Here is a 17,946-nt window from a genome sequence, read left to right as displayed (position 1 = left end):
AGGAAAGAACTTTTATGTGATAACATACAGCAGAATATCACATGCAGTCTATAATGACATTAATGGTGTGGACATACACTTATATATTAGCCTGATTTCCACTGTATTTTTAAAGCTTTTTCTCTCAGAAATATACAAAATTTATTACCTATAGTTTAATGGATTATCATGTCAGAATCTAATTTTGGTCTTCAAATGTCCTTTCTTCACATTTATTTCCAGTCTGATTTTATAAGTATCAAAAAAATTCCCCCAGTTTGAGTTGGAGTTTTACAAAAAGTACGAATAAGGAGTTAGAGTCTCTGTAACAATCTGGCTATGACTTTGTTTGATTGCTTGTATTGTTTCTAGTTCTCAAGGAAAGAAAAAGTTGCTGCTTATTCAGTTCTTGGTTTACTGCCCAGAAATGAAATAAAGATATTTCGACTGGAAATATTTTAAATGTTCAAATCCTACATTTTGTATATAGCTTGTTCTGGAATAATGAACATTAACTCGAATTATAAATATTTAAATTAATTTTCTTGGGCGATAAATCAATAGCACATTTTAAATAACAAATTGGTACAATTTTGAGTTGTGAATGAAGCATCTTAACTTTCTGAAAAACTGTTCCCAAGAAGTACTTTAAGAATTGCAGTATTGCTATAATTAGATGTACCCTATATCCACTAGAGGCAAAAGTAGTTTTAGACTACTTTTGGTTACCAGTTAGGCTATTTATAATAATCTAGAACATTAAGTCTACAGTGAGAAAAAGTATCCCTTCCAGGGAGGAAAGAAAGTTTCTCACTTAATTAACAGTGTAAAACACCTCTTGACTGTGAGTTGATGATATTAAGAAAGCTTCCGAAATGTTCAACCATTACCTAACTTATGATATGCAATGAACTTTCCAGCTTTGCAGATACATACATGGATTTTTGTCCAAAAGATATTTTTAATATTATTCATTTATAATCAGGTAATGTGCTGGATCAAACTTCCATAACTTTGTAAATATTGATCACAATTTTCCTTCATGAGTGAACTAATTTCTCTTTTTGCTTAAATACAAATAGCTTTTTTCAACATATCTTATACACAAGCATTGCACAATGATTTTAAAAAGTCAATGCGTACTCATCTCTTGTTTAAAATTAAAATGCTATGTATTACAAATTATCATTAATAAAATGATGAATCTAAAATATACAATGAAATATATCAGTGTCCACAGAAGGTGTGATTGATCTTTTCTTCCTTCTTCCTCTGAAGTTATCTGGAAGTATTTTGGACGTGTATGGTGGTGAGCAGGGAATTTCACCAGTTAACATGGGACTTACAAGTGCTTCCTGTCCAGGTAATCTACCAATGAAAAGAGAAATTACAGGTAATGTTGTGTTTATAGTTTCGTTCTTTTTTTTTAATCAACTGCATAAGATATGAGTGACATATATTACCAAGCTAAATGAAATTTTAAAAATATTACCAAAATAGTTAAAGTGGGAGACATTTAGAAAGTAAATCCATCATTTTTTTTGCTGTGACAACCAAGCATTAAGGTAATATAATTTACAGTTCAACTCAATTGATTCATCATTTTAGGAATTGGGCAAACATTCACATGTTCTCTATACACATATATAGGCAGCTTGACTAAGTTCTTCACTTAACATAGGTTCATTTTAATATTGAACAGATGCAATTTATTAACATGGTTGCAAGATAATAGATTAGGGAAAATTAGTTTTGCTTATGCAGAATTTGATATAGAACAATTAGATTTTTCTCTTTTTAGCTTTGTTTTATGAATTTCATAATAGGCTCATCATTTAACTTTCTCAAGTAGATAAAAACCCCTTATTTTTCAATAGTGCATTTCAAAATTGTTACAACCCAAAAGTATTATAGGGGCACTGTCAAGTTCCTTTAATATGTACGTGAAGAGGTCAAGGGTTGGAGGAGTTATTTTCTCAAAGTCGTACAGAGGATTGCAGGCAGAAGTGAACCAAAGCAAGGATTTCCTGACTTACAAGTCCAGTAGTAGTTCCTCTGTGAGAATAAAATAAAATTGAGTTGAAATTGCTGTGATAATTTTTTAGTTTGGAGACCAAACATTGATATTTAATAAGTTTTACACAGTTAATGTTAACACTTTCAATAAATACAATATGTCCATTCTTGGAGTCTAATTAATAACTCAAAATTGTCTATGCATTCAAATTATTTAGATTAAAATTAATGAATATAGTTTTAAATAAATGAATTTGAATAAATGTACTCCTATATCATCTATTTTAAAAACTAGAATAATTCAAGAACACTATATTATCAATTGCTATATAACAAATTATCCCTAAAACCTAACATCTTGACATAATAAGCATTTATTATCTCCTACAATCTCTATGAGTCGGAAATCCAAGGGTGGTTTAGATTATTAGTTTTGGCTCAAAGTCTCTCATGAGATTGCAGTCAAGACATCAGCCAGAGATACAGACATCTGAGACTTGACAGGCTGGAGGATGTGCTCCCAAGGTGGCTCACTCACAGGTCTTGCAAGTTAGTGCTGCTGGTTGGCAAGAGGCCTTGGTTCTTTACCATGTGGACCTCTCCACAGGGCTGCTCAAGTGTCCTCATGACATGACAACTGGTGATCCAAGAGACACCGAAATGGAATCTGAAAACGTCTTTTGTGACCTAGTTTTGGAAACCACACTAGTTATTTCCACAATATTCTATTGGTTTCACAGGTCGGCTCTAGTCACCGTGGGAGGGAACTACCAAGGGTGGGAATATAATGAGTGAGGATCATTGTGGGCCGTGTTAGAGACTGACTACCTCAAACACAACCATGCAGCATAGAGAGTACGTCGTTTACTGGAAATGTGGAATTGTTTGATAGGAATATCTGAGAAATGTAGTTAGTTCCAATTCTTGGGATGTAGAAATCATAAATTTTTATGAAAAAATGTAAGTTTCAAAAAGAAAAATTTAGGTTGGAATAATTTTGAATAATCTTAAAATTCTGAAAATAATAATGATTAAGCAGTTTAATATTTGCTGTGTGCTGAACCTCTTTTAATCATTACAATGATTATCAGGCAGGTATTATATTGTACCAGTTTTACAGTTAAGGAGCTTGAGACACAGAGAATTCAGGTAATTTAGGTAATAAATTTCATGGTGATGAAATGGAGGCCCAGAATACAAATCTAGGTTTTACTACTCAAGGCCTAAAGGGTTTGCCATTGTCTCTTACTAGAGTCCTCTGCTCTAAATTTCTAAATATTTGCATAAAAATATTATCACACCATTTGGAGCAAGTAATATTGTATTTTCACTGGTATTTCTGAATTAGGTTGACTGGAGGGGTTGTAAAGTAAAACTAAGTGCTGTTTCAATTCTCCTCCTTTTGAGCAGAAACTGATACTCGAGCTTTGGCAAAAGAGAGACAAAAAAAGGACAACCACAACCTCAGTGAGTATATTTTCCTGTTTTACAAAATTAGTTAATGCCAGGGGAAATGCACAGAGGTTAAAATATGTGGTCTTTTATTGTCACTCGATAAGTATTTTGAGGTCAGATGATTAAAATTAATAGTACACGCTAGCTAGTTGAATTATTTTTGGAAATTTAAATGATTTGAACTTTCAGAAGAGCTATACATTTTTACGAAGTGAAACATCTCAAATATTCTCCTTACTCACTCTCTCTCAAGAAGACTGCATGTGACTAAGATGAGTTCCTTTGGCCAGTTTTGAACTCTGTTGTGACTCATCGACTCAAAGTTTTAAAGAGATAAAAGTGACTTTAGAAAATGTACACCATTTACGTAGCAAGAAACATAACTCCAGGTTCTCAGCTTTGTGTCAATCTGCTCCTCTCCTCCTAACCATAAGTTATCAGAAATGTGTTGGCTATATTGTATTGCTCAATTCCACCTCCGCAAAAAAAATCGCTCTGATGTCTTCCTGGAGTTAATTTGACTCTGGTAACGGGTCACATGAGATGAAAAAATGCAGGCAAGTGAAATAGTTTAGCTGCAAGGTTGAGCTTGAAAGTGCTTGGTCATGTTTTAAGTGCTTAACTGTCTCAAGTGAGCTTGAATAATTGAGTGTGAAGACTTTTTGCTCTTGGAACCAAATAAAAAAATGAGAAAAGAATAAAATAGAATAAAAATAAACAAAAACTTGAAAGCTCTAAAAGGAACCAGTAAATTTCTTTACATTTGATTAGCTGAAATTGATTCTACATGTGCCTGTGAAACCTGCATCTGTCTATTCATAATGCACCTGCCTATGTCACAGAGGGATCAGACTTTGCTGACTATGTGACTGTGAGGAAAGAACTGACACATGGCTGTATCAGTTCTTAGGTAGTCATGGAGACGAGAATGATCTGATTTTGATCGCCCTTGATGGTGGAGCAGATAAGCTTTGGTCTAGAATATGAGACAAGTATAACACAAGAGTGAGAGCTAATTGTTGACAGAAGGAATTAATACTTCAAGCAACTACAGTTTCTCAGTTTTAAACTCACTGTTACTCTCCTTCCTCTTTCTTCTCTCCTCTATGTCTGCAGCTTAAACAACAGGTCATTTAATGAAAGTATGATAGGTGCCTGGTATGTCTACTATCAAAATGTTTTCTAATCTGGATTCCCTTACTGAATGACCTTACTTTTTGGAGAAATCAATGTTAAAAAAAAATTAAGATCACATTTTAAGTGTGATGAAGCTAGGAAACTCCTAAAACTTGTTAGGATCATGGCAAGAGGGCAAATGGAGTCTCAATTATCCGATGTCTAAATATCCAAATTTATAGCTCAAGCTCGAAAGTGCTTCGTTAAGTATGCTTCATCCTTCCTAAAGACTGAAAGGCCAGGTGTGAATTAGAATTCTCAAGTCCTTGGAGTTCTGAACGGGAATGTCAGGGTGATACAGTGCCAGCCCTAAGCCAGCAGCCCATCTCTCGTTTCCCCCTACACCCAATTCCATTCTGTGCTGCAAGTTGCCTCAGACACGAATGCAAAGATTTTGTCCTGTACATTCAACAATATACATCTCTGCAAACAAATTCCCCTTGTCCACATCTTGGGTCTGAGGGTGAGCACACTGGTGTCATGGTCCTCCCTCAGGAGGATAGACCTGGAAAGTGGCCTGCACAGGCTCTGGAAGTGGGCTCAGGGAACTTGGGAGGATGTTGCTGGAGTAAATTACCCAGAGTGTAGTTTAGAAGGGGCTCCCCTGGTCCTGTGGCTGCCTTACTCAGCGGGGAAGGGTGTGGTGAGAGAAGGGCAAAGGGGCTTCTCTTAAGTATGGGATCTGGGATAGGGTCTCTTTTTGCCTGGATCTAAGGACAAGAATGAATGAATGAATATATCAAAAACTTTGTGAAGAGTGAAGCCACACATGGCATGAAATAACTTAATTTCTTAAAACTTGACTGCTTTACAAATAACTAGTACTAGATATGAAAACATTGAGGAACCAAAGTTCTCATTATAATTAGCCGTTAAAAAACTTATCGAGCACAATATAAGAATAGATAAAAACTTCTGATATTTTACATAAGGTACCTTTAAATAATAGATTTTGGAGAAATATTATAGGACTAAATCAGTCCCCTATTTTGAGATAAATCTGTGAACATCCTTCATAGCTGTTCTTCATCTTACATTTAAAAGTCTGTTTTATAATATAGGAATGAGTATGTGTGAACGTAGAATTATTAATAAATTCTCACTGTGAAATATATGTGTATTTCTATCAGCTTTACCTTTGTTTATTTTCAGTTTTTTTATGTGGTGTCATTGTCTTTTGAATCATATGCACAAGGAAAACAGGATTGGTAAAGAGGGAAAATAAACTCTCTCAAGAATCAGTTATATCCGAATTTTAGAGGAATCATGATGTATTATTCCTCAAGGTCAAATCCATTCATGGTAAATAACTTTGTAGTGTAGGTTCACCAAGACAATTGATATTCTTTCGTGACTTTCCATGTTTCCAGTAGCAGATCTTAATTTTCAAGCATGTATTGTTGAGATATTTTCTGATGTTTTTGATACATGATTTTCTTCTTTGTGAACTTTTTCTTCATTTCTCTGGAAAGCTTTAAAAATGTTATTTATTGAAAAAATATTATATATAAGCATATACTGTGGTTCTTGATTCTAGGAATGTAGAATAGACTATAAGACTATTCTCTATAAGACTGCTCTAGGTAAGGGTTAAGATGGGAAACTCTGCTTATTTGTATATCTGACATTTATTGAACATTTACTGTATCATAAAATTTCCCTAAGCAATAAATTCACAGAAATGCAAATAGATAAAACAATCTCTGAACAAGAAACTAGATCAGTAGTTCTCAAGGTGTGTGGCCTAGACAAACAGCGTCAGCATCACCTGGGAACCTTTTAGAAATGCAGATTTTTGGGCTCCAATCCAGATCTACTGGGTCTTTAGCTGTGGGGGTAGGTCTCTAGGTGTGGGGTATAAATCTATTTTAATAATCGCTCCACGTATGTCTGATGCATGCCAAAGTTTGAAAACCACTGCTCTATATATTATTAAAAATTTTGGAATTAGAAAAATATATTTAAAGTCTAATTGAGATACACTTATTTAGCACCTCCTATATGCCAAGCCCTTTGGGGATACAAAAATGAGGAAGAAACGGTCCCTGCCCTCAAGGGGGTGATAATCTAGTTGAGCACACACACCTACTATGTGCCAAACTTGGTGTTAGGCCTTCTGGGGAGTATATGAGAAGAGAAAAGTGTGGTGCAGACCTCAAAAGATTATAATCCAGATGGACTAACAAAATGCATGTGTGTGAAATAATGATCAAATAGGGTATACATATTTCAGTACGAATAATATTATAGCATTTCAAAGAATGAAAAAATTGAAGTTTTTGAGAGAAAATGTTTTTAAAGCATTGTGAATAATAGAATCACAATTCAAATACCGTTATTTTTACTTTTAGAATAAAATAGGTTTGAATTTTTATTTTACTTTGAGAGTACTGTTTTGACTGAATGGAAAGTTTTTACTCGTTGTTTTTTTAAAGATTATTAAGAAAGTTTACAGCTGATCAAAAGTGAATTGTGCTTAAATGAGAATAATCAATAATATTTCTTTTTTAATAGTTGAAAGAAGAAGAAGGTATAATATTAATTACCGAATCAAGGAGCTTGGCACTCTTATTCCAAAGTCTAATGATCCGTGAGTTCAACAATCATTTCTATAATAATGTTATGGTTTCAATACCCCCCAAAATGGGTGGGAGGGAAGATGGGGAGGGGAGAACCAGTGGCTAGAAAACTAAGTAGCTTATGGCAAAGATAAGGCTACTGCTGGTCTCATTTTTAAATTTCTGTTCAAGGCTGATAGTTATTAAACATCGAAGTTGTTACTAACAGTTGCCCTTTTGAGCTATAGGAAACAAGTAAATCATTTCTTCTCAGTTCCTAGCGGATCTTTCTGTACGGCACCAGTATTAGCAAGTTTAGTACTAGTGTCGAATGCTGTCGATGATGCTGCCTGGTAAATACTCCATTTATGGTTGTAGCTGTTATAGCTATTCTTCTAACTTAAGATTTGTATGTACCTGAAAATTGAATTATTGGACTTTCAGGGGTTCCAAAATTCTGGAGATATGCAAGTAAAAATTGGAATTGTAAAAACATACTGATTGATGCCAACCAATAATCAGTTATTGTAATTAAATTTTCAACCAGGTTTTGGTGTCGTATACACACAAAGTCAGTTAAACAAGATGTTTGAGGTTGTAAATTTCAAGAAATACTTGATTAATCAAAGTATCAATTTAGAATGTTGAATGTTTCTCCAAAAACATAAAAACTCTATCTGTGGCATTAATAATGACTTGAAAAAATGTTTTCTTCACACTAAGAACTGGCCTCTCCAAATACTGTCAATTGTCCATTATTCAAAAATGATGATATGTGATAAAGTGATATTTGTGGAATTTGGAAGCACCTCTCCCTAAATCCAAATGTGCTAATTCACTCAGACAATGCAGTCATTTGTAATAGAAGGGAATGTCATATTTATCCTCGTGAACAGACTAGATAGTGAACATACAGAGTAAATGGCAGAAGGAGCACTGGATGGAGAGTCTGAATTGCTTAGTCTTAGTCTAGGCCCTACTGACAACTCTTTAAATCTTTTAAACTTGCTAAACACACAACTCTTTCTATTAGCAGAAGAGAATATCCATTTTCCTGATAGGACTTTTTTTTAAAACTTAAAATGTAAATGTACATTTATTCACCAAACATTTGATGTCAGGCCAAGACCGTTTTGTTTGAACATGTGTTTCAATTTTTCTTTCTTAATAAACTGCACTAAAATATATAGTCTATTTCAATTTCTTTGAAATAAAACAAAAACTTCGATAACCTAAGTATAGATGGATTTTAAAAATGTTTACACCCCAATTTATTACAGCATTTTTTTAGCAACCTACCTTTACTGACATTTTAATTGAATTGTTCCAAAGCTTTTAATATAATTTTCCTAAAAACAGTACCTATTTTACAAATGCTCTTTCTCTTTTTGCATTCATATTTCATTAGTTAATGTGCATACAATTTAATTATACTATTATAATAATGGTAAGTGCAATGAGCATTAATTTAACAGCCTCTCAGTAAGCACATGCCACCACAAGGATAACAGATGTACCTGGGTGTATCAGAAGGTAGCCTAGTGGCCTCTACTATCTGCTTTCTGCTGACAACAGTCCGTAGGTGCCACAAAGGGAGTGGAGAACATTAATTAATCCTGAAAGTGATTAGATAAAGGTCAGTTAAGCGAGCTTCTTTTGTAATTGGTGGAACTAACCCCCAGTGCTGGGGCAAGGCTGTATGCAGAAAGCAGATGAGCCTGTAAGATTAGACGCTGAAGCCTGACTAAACATCTTCAGATGTCACCATGCCTGGAAGGCACCAGTTGTGTGACTGGGGTTTTATAAAAACAAAATCAAATAATATGTATGAGAATACTTTACATATTATAAAGCTGTGTGAGGGATTGTTATTACTCTACATTTTTATAGAAGCTTTGGTTATAAAAAGGCTCCTTTCTAGTTCTAATCATTGTCTAGAACAGAAGATGGCAAACTTCTCCTGTAAAGGGCCAGATAGTAAATATTTCAAGCTTTGTGGGTCTTATGGTCTCTGTTGCAATTATTCAACTCTGCCATCATAACACGAAAGCAGACAGAGACAACATGTACGTAAATAAGCATGACTGTGTCCAATGACACTTTATTGACTAAAATAGGCTGTGGGCTGTAGCTTGTCTGCCCTTGATCTAGAATACGGAAAATCAGTTTATCACAGGATCGAATCCAAACGGGACCATAACTGGGAAGACTTCATTGTAAGCACTCTTCAGTATCTTTCTCTTCTTTATGGATCTCAGAAAGGAGGACTATTATTTATTTTAATCGTATTATGTTATATGTAGGCAAATTACATTTATTTTGAGTCTAATTGAAAACACGTTAATAAGTCAGATGTTGAATATGTCTATATGTGGATCTGCCTGCATAGCAGAGGCAGAAAAGACATTTCATTGCCATCTGTGGCATTCCAGACATCTCAAGACAAATTCTGTTTCAACGCATCTTATCTCTTGGATGGTTCTGGCCTCATCAGCTACTCTGGTGCCTCCTTTTAGGGTTTACCAATGTGAGTCCCATGGTTGGACACAGGATTCAGCCCCTTAGAAATAGAGTCTGGTTCCATGGGCTTAAGGAGTAACCATCATCTCTATGAAATTATTTTGGATTCATTCGTTGAATTTTCAGATGCTATGATGGATAATCTAAAAGTTACAGATAATGAAATTAATGGAGAAAGAGTGTGGAGATAAAACAGAGGAGAGAAGCCTCACTTTGAAAATGGAAAATAAAGGAAGAACTGCTATTACCAAGTTAGGGCAATGATGAAGTTAACAAACAGTGGATCTAAAAAGAGTCAAACAATTTTAGTTTGAGTTTAACAAGTTTCATACTGATTTGTTGAATGGGTGACTACAACCATTAAAATGAATAATATCAGTCCCTATTTTTAAAAATAAAATAGATCACAAAATTATCTAGTGTGAGATTTTTCAAATTGTGTCATAACCTATTAATGGATCATGAAATCAATCAAATGGGGCAGATCCAGCATTTTTAAAGAAAGAAGGAAGAATAGGATTGAAAATATCAAAGAGTATTGCATATGACACAGAAGGAGGATAGTAATGCCTCGTGAAACCTTTGTTGCTGTTTTATGCAATGAGTGCACTGGGTCACAATAGAAAACATATTTCTTATGGTAGATGCATTTGAAAAAGCAGAAAAGCCACAGATTTGCAGAAAGAGTGCTGAATTGAGTGAGGAGACCTGGGGCTCATATTCTAAACACCACAGGTTCTTGGACAAATAGCAGGAACTGTGAAGTCGTTGACCTCTGAGAACCTTTCCAGCTTATGATTAGAATAAAAGGAATTGGCTTAGGAAATCAAAGCTAACACCAAAGACTTTTGAATTCTATGAAGCTGCCATTTTTATGTTTTGAAAACATTCAGAAATTTGTATTTCTAGGTCAAAACTAATAAACACGAACAGCAAAGAGCTTCTGTGGATGTGTGGTAGTGGTCTACTTCATGTGTGCTTTTTATGGCTCCTTTTTACAAAAAAATTATATTACTAAAAATAAAAAATTTTATGAGAGTATGAATTATTCTATTGGTGCTATCAAATTACTGTTGTTTTTCTACTTTTTTATTTATAAAATAGATTATTGTTTTTTTCTAAGTTGATCTGTTTTTTACTCTATGCTCAGAATTTTCTCCTCCTTTTGTGTAAGAATGGCAGCTGAGGTAGTAAATGAGACCTAACAAGACTTTTTATTTATTTATTTTTTCAGTTTCTCTCTTTCTTTTTTTAATTTATTTTTTTATTGAATTCATAATAGTTTACATCATTGTGAAATTTCAGTTGTACTGTGTTTCTTGAGTGTCACCACATAAGTGCTCCCCTTCACCCACTATGCCCACCCCTCACCCCCCTTCCCCTGGTAACCACTGAACTGTTTTCTTTGTCCATGTGTTTTTTTATGTTCCACAGATGAGTGAAATCATATGGTGTTTATCTTTAACAGTCTGGCTTATTTTGCTTAGCATAATTCCCTCCAGGTCCATCGACGTTGTTGCAAATGGAATGATTTTGTCTTTTTTTATGGCTGAGTAGTTTGCCATTGTATATATATACCACATCTTCTTTATCTAATCATTGGTCATTGAGCACTTGGATTGTTTCCATCTCTTGGCTATTGTGAATAGTGCTGCAATGAACATACAGGTGCATATGTTACTTTGGATTGTTGATTTCAAGTTGTTTAGGCAGATACCCGTTAGTGGGATAGCTGGGCCATATAATAGTTCTATTTTTAGTTTTTTGAGGAATCTCCATACTGTTTCCATAGTGGATGCACCAGTTTGCCTTCCCACCAGCAGTGTATGAAGGTTCCCTTTTTTCCACATCCTCTCCAACATTTGTTGTTTTTCGTCTTGGTAATTATAGCCATTCTGACTCATGTAAGGTGATATCTCATTATAGTTTTGATTTGCATTTCCCTAATGATTAGTGATGTTGAGCGTCTTTTTATGTGTCTGTTGGCCATCTGTATATCTTCCTTGGAAAAATATCTGTTCATATCCTCTGCCCATCTTTTGATCTGGTTGTTTGGTTTTTTTTGTTGTTGAGCTGTATGAGTTCTTCACATATTTTAGATATTAACCCTGTGTTGTTCTTTGCAGATCAATCCCTTGTCTGATAAATGATTTGCAAATATTTTCTCCCAGTTGGTGGGTTGTCTTTCCATTTTGTTCATGGTTCCCTTTGCTTTGCAGAGGCTTTTTAGTCTGATATAGTCCCATTTGTTAACTTTTGTTTCCCTTACCCGAGCAGACATGGTATTCGAAAAGATGTGGCTAAGATAAATGTTGAAGAGTGTACTGCCTATATTTTCTTCTAGGATTTTTATGGTTTCGGTTCTTACATTCAAATCTTTAATAGATTTAGAGTTCATTTTTGTGTATGGTGCAAGATAATGGTCTATTTTCATTCTTTTGCATGTAGCTGTCCAGTTTTCCCAACACCATTTATTGAAGAGACTTTCCTTTCTCCATTGTATGTTCTGGGTTCTTTTGTCAAATGTTAACTGTCCATAGATGTGTGGTTTTATTTCTGGGCTTTATATTCTGATCCATTGATTTGTTTGTCTGTTTTTGTGCCAGTTCCATGCTGTTTTGATTACTATAGCTTTGAGGTATGTTTTGAAGTCAGGGGTTGTCATGCCGCCAGCTTTGTTCTTTTTTTCTCAGGATTGCTTTGGGTATTTGGGGTCTTTTGTTGTTCCATGTAAATTTTTGGATTCTTTGTTCTATTTCTGTGAAGAATGGCATTGTGATTCTGATTGGGATTGCACTGAATCTTTAGATTGCTTTAGGTAATATGGACATTTTAACTATGTTTATCCTTCTGACCCCATGAACGTGGAATATCTTTCTTTCTTTTTTTTTTTTTTTTGAGGAAGATTAGCCCTGAGCTAACATCTGTTGCCAATCCTCCTCTTTTTGCTGAGGAAGACTGGCCCTGAGCTAACATCCGTGCCCATCTTCCTCTACTTTATATGTGGGACGCCTACCACAGCATGGCTTTTGCCAAGCCGTACCATGTCCCCACCCAGGATCAGAACCAGCGAACCCTAGGCTGCAGAGAAGTGGAACGTGCGAACTTAACTGCTGCACCACCAGGCTGGCCCCTGGAATATCTTTCCATTTCTTTATGTCTTCTTCAATTTCTTTCAATAATGTCTTATAATTTTCAGGGTATAGGTCTTTCACCTCTTTGGTTAAGTTTATTCCTAGATATTTTATTCTCTTTGTTGTGATTGTAAATGGGATTGTATTCTTGATTTAGTTTTCTGCTAGTTCATTTTTAGTGTATGGGAATGCAACTGATTTTTTAAAATTGATTTTGTACCCTGCAGCTTTGTTGCAGTCGATGATTATTTCCAATAGTTTTCTGGTGGATTCTTAACAAGACTTTTTAAATAGGAAGTTGATTGAAGCAAGAAAACCTGTCATGGTGTCTTCTCTCTGTTTTAATGCTTTGAAGTGCATGTGTACTCCTGAAATGACAACAGACTGTGTCTTCCATAGTTTTGCATGGCTGCATTCCTACTTCAATGTACATATTTCTATTGCTTTAGCCTTAAATGCATTCAATCTTTTAACTCCCCAAAAGTTTTAAGCTCTTCAAAGAAAATTATTTTGTAGAAAATGAAAAGCCAGTATCAACATTCATTCTTTAGGCATGCCTTTATAGATCTTGGTGTTACTGTCATATATGATGCCTACCTGCTTGAAATTATCTGGGGAAAAAGGAAAATATCTCCGTAATAAATTTGGAAAACAAAATATTTTAAGAAGAAACCTCATATATTAAAATGGCTTTAAAATAGAGTGAACTTTTAAAATATAGTGCAAATGACATCAGGTAGAAATTATAGGAAGACCCATTGTGTGGTTTCTACCACTGGTTTGAAGGTTTACCTTAGATCTAAATAAACAGTACCTTACACTTCAAAGTTGACTAGAGTTTCCTTTTAATTTTATTCCTTCTGTCCTTCAAGTGTTTCTTCCCATGAGAAGAAACACAATTAGGCCATAAGGCTCCTGCTGCCACTCAGTGTTTTAATTCAGGAGTTCACTGCACTCTTCGGGTACAGATACCTTCTTGGTTTGCTGACAAAGGAGCCTCTATTTCCCTGGCCTTCCCCCCACCATAAATGACTGTGAGTAGAATGAGACCAACAGCTGTTATAGTCCTAGAGAGCTAACAAAGCATTTTAAAACTTGAGACAGACTCTGATAATGGTTTGGTGCCCTTTAGTAGAATATGGCTTATCTAGGCCCTAATAAGTGTTTTCACCTGTTTGTAGAAAAACTTATCTTCTTTTAATTTGTTACAGCTAATGGAATCGTCGTCTAACCTGAATTCCCAATGAGGCATTTGCAAGTTAGATTTTTCATAAACTATATTTTCCACTTCTGTTCACTTAATAAATACATACTAAGTTCAATACATTTCATGTAGCTCACATAAACTAAACATACATGTAATGTAATGTCTTTTTAAAATTTCCCTAGATGCTTACTTTATGCTGTATTTTAAAAAATCTCATGATTCTAAATTGAAAAGTCACCAAGGTTTTCCAAGAGTTCTGATTAACTTTTGGCAATTAGTTTGGCTTCGTTCTCTACACATACTGCCAATTCTCATACAGCATTAAATTCATTGATGTGTGCTTTCAGATATTAAAATTGGTAGCCTGTTCCATAATTCCAGATTTATTATTTCTCCTGCATTAAAAATAAGTTTTAATAAAATATTTTTTCTATGCTGTGGACTGAAAGGTTATCCGGTAATGTTTAATTTTATTACTTATCTTAAACTTATTTAAAAAGAGATATCCAGCTTTTTAAAAAAGTATTGATGCTTTTTGTGCAGGAAAATTTGCCTAATGATTCTAGAAAGTTTTGCTCTGTTGCATAAAGTGATGTTGCCAAACTCTGATTCGTTTCACAATCACTCAAGATCACCATTCAGGAGGGACTTTATTTTATTTTTGTCTTAGAAGCATAAAAGCAACCTTATTAGAAAGTAAGTTAAAAGATTGGTGCATTTGAAATGATCTTAAAAAATTTAGGCTTAAGTCTTCAGTAACGTACATTTCCTAGTTCATTAATGTAGAAATACCACACATAGATTTTAATCTCAGAGTTAATAATAAAAGCAATTTTCACTAAAAATATAAAAACTGTAATGGTAGAATCATGATATTGCATTTAGCTCTCCCACAAAAAGTCACTTTATTACTTTCTTTTGACACTTATTTTCATTCTGGGATTAATTTTACTATATAAGGGCTTCTTAACTATTCTATTAAAATTTCTATTCAGAAGCAATAATATCTAAGAGTGAATAATAGTCATGTAAATCATTATTTCATATTAATGTAAAAGATTTTGTAAGTTCTTATGAATTCTGCTGACATGCACAATTGTGAAAAGGTTATCTCTCCGTTCTACAGTGATATGCGCTGGAACAAAGGAACCATTCTGAAAGCATCAGTGGAGTACATCAAGTGGCTACAAAAAGAACAACAGAGAGCTCGAGAATTAGAACACAGACAGAGGAAATTAGAGCAGGCTAACAGGCGGCTTCTACTCCGGATTCAGGTTTTTACAAGAATGTTGCCATGAACCATGTAGCTTATATAAGACTTAGCCATCTTCAGTTTTATTCATTGGTCTCATTTATTTCCTTCTTATTAACAATTATTTTTCCTTCCAAAGGATAATTTTATTACCTTTTAAAAGTTCATGAATTGGTTAGGTTTTGCTTAGAAATCCAGGATCAAGATGACTTTAAAAATATGTAATGAATGACAACTCATTGCAAAATGCAGAAAACAGAATCAGTTTTATAAAAACACACAACACTATCCCAGCCAAAAAATAAGTAGAATATTTGTTTCTCTAGATAATATTGGACACTAAACTCTTCCCCTCACCTTTTATTTCTTCAGTAACGGCTGTGGATTTCACTGCCTCTAAGCATATTGCGCCAGTTTCTATTCAGTCACTCCTCCTCTGTTCACATGACACAAAATGTCAAAATACGGGTTTTCATAACTCTCAAGTTTCTTTTTCTTTATATGAGCACACTTAGCGCCAGGTAAAGCACTGGGAAATGGTCCTATAGTGAGAAATTAATCAGTAAGAATAAATGGAAGATTTTCCCCAATTTCCAAATATCTGTATTGTAGTCAGAACCACTACGGGACCATTATATGTCGTGTGTTCCTTTAAAGAACAATGGGAGGAGACTTTTTAAAAAATCGGAGTGCTTTCCTCAGGGTTAGTTTTCAGGCATTAGAAATATATCACATTCTGTTATTTGCAAACAATATTTATAATATGTATTGCTCTCCATTCTCAATGTTTCTCAATATATTGGTTCTAATTATAGCTTATTCTCTAGAGTTAAGTCCACTTTCAGAGTCATTATTTAATTATTTTTGTTTGAAATTGCAGGAACTAGAAATACAGGCTCGTGCTCATGGTCTTCCTACCCTGGCTTCCCTTGGCACAGTTGATTTAGGCGCTCAAGTCACTAAACAACAGACTCATCTTGAACAGAATTCCGTAGACTATTGCCAGCAATTGACTATATCTCAGGGGACAAGCCCTGAGCTCAGTGATCAAGCTATGGCCTTCTCTGATCCTTTGTCACATTTCACGGATTTATCATTTAGTGCCGCTTTGAAAGAGGAACAAAGATTGGATGATATGCTACTGGATGACACAATATCTCCATTTGGAACAGATCCTCTGCTGTCTGCCACTTCCCCTGCAGTTTCCAAAGAGAGCAGTAGGAGAAGTAGTTTTAGCTCAGATGACGGTGATGAATTATAAAAAATAAACAGGCTCAATTCATCAACTGGGAAGCAATTCTATGTCGGTGCTATACATTTATGACCTGCGCTTTATATATGTCTTTGGCTTAAGTTTTCTGGAAGGAATACATTGTTCATAAAAAACTGATTAGAAACAACAGAAGAATTCACAGGAGGAAGAAAGATGGTATTGAAGAACAATTGAGAGCTAAAAGAGATTTCTCCCTCTTTGACTCCAGAGTCCAAATCTACTTATATTTTGTTTTCCTGGAAGGAGGTACAACAGAAGAAATAGCTCTTTACTGATGTTTTAAAAGTAGTGACTTGGTGATGTACTGTTGGAGCTAACAGACTGTGAAGAGTAAACCCACTGAAATATACAAACCTTTTCTAAGTTGTTCACTTCCATCTCTTTCTTATTCAACTCTTACAACATTAGTTTTCAAGAATGAAGATCAACAGATCTGGTGGTCCATTGCCTTTCTCCACTGTCTGGTGGACATGCTGTCTAAAGCTCAAGCCTTATAGGGGAAATAATCAGAAGACAGATTCTGTCACTTGTAATTGAAAAGTGAATCTACAATAAACAGTAGAATTTTTCACAAACAGAAAATTTATAAAAACTTTGGTTTCTAAAATTAGACCCTAATACCCTTAGTCTGTTGAATTACACTAATTCTAAAAGCAACTTTGCGTATTTATGGAGACGTGCTCTGTTCAGAAAAAGGAACACATTGAATACTTCCCTCAGGAATATGGGCTAGAATTTCATTCCTTCACACAAACATAACCACCTCCCAGACACAACGCAGGTAGCGTATGTTCTTTTTTCTCCTTCACGCTTCTGATTTTCTAATCAGGTTCAGAAATCACATTTCAAATCCTCTTTTCTTTGTCAAGAAGAGATATTGGATGATCAGTTTCAGTAAATAAAATATAAAAAGTCCCCCTACTAGGACAATTTGTCAGGTATTTAAAGTTTATCACTGTCTCCAAAATTGGATATAAATTAGTTAGGTGATACAGCTTTTCTCCAAACTGACAAAATATTGAAAATTGGATTGCCAACTGACAAAATAATTAGTAAAATAGAAACTCCTTGTTACATTCAGCTTTGAGTGGAGGATAAAGTTCTGTTCCCATAAGCACCTAGAATACACTATGATCTTTGCCAGCTTTGTAAGCATTTTATTATGAGTATTTATGTCTAGGAGGCTTTACTCAAATTTTTCTCTCTTGAGCTTGGTTTAGGATTGAGATTTGACTTATCAAGCAAGTCACCTGTGCTGGGCCTCCATCAATGACCATCTGATCAATGAATATTTAGGGAGGGATACTCAGAACTCCAGTGAGTCCTGTGAAATGTAGAACAGATGAGCAAGATACGGTCTCACTGCTTAGGGAGTT

The 17,946-nt window shown here is 34.7% G+C and overlaps 1 protein-coding gene across 6 annotated transcripts in view; it reads left to right on the top strand.

Moving 5' to 3' along the window:
• TFEC (transcription factor EC) overlaps positions 1-17,162 on the top strand; it is a 175,933-nt gene extending 158,771 nt beyond the window's left edge. For 4 of the 6 annotated variants that reach the window (XM_014838231.3, XM_014838223.3, XM_070512148.1 and 1 more), the window contains 5 exons: positions 1,258-1,372; positions 3,406-3,462; positions 7,141-7,216; positions 15,172-15,319; positions 16,178-17,162. In XM_014838231.3, coding sequence (XP_014693717.1) covers positions 1,258-1,372; positions 3,406-3,462; positions 7,141-7,216; positions 15,172-15,319; positions 16,178-16,558 — 777 coding nt within the window. In that variant the 3' untranslated portion in view covers positions 16,559-17,162. The remainder of the gene's footprint in view (positions 1-1,257; positions 1,373-3,405; positions 3,463-7,140; positions 7,217-15,171; positions 15,320-16,177) is intronic. The other 2 variants (XM_070512146.1, XM_044763739.2) reach the window with 1 other exon arrangement.
• The last annotated feature ends 784 nt before the right edge of the window (positions 17,163-17,946 follow it).

The sequence above is a fragment of the Equus asinus genome, chromosome 1 (genome assembly GCF_041296235.1).
Source record: "Equus asinus isolate D_3611 breed Donkey chromosome 1, EquAss-T2T_v2, whole genome shotgun sequence".
NCBI classification, from domain to species: domain Eukaryota; kingdom Metazoa; phylum Chordata; class Mammalia; order Perissodactyla; family Equidae; genus Equus; species Equus asinus.
The sequence above is the reverse complement of the archived record's forward strand: the minus strand, read 5'-3'. Positions and strand labels throughout refer to the sequence as shown.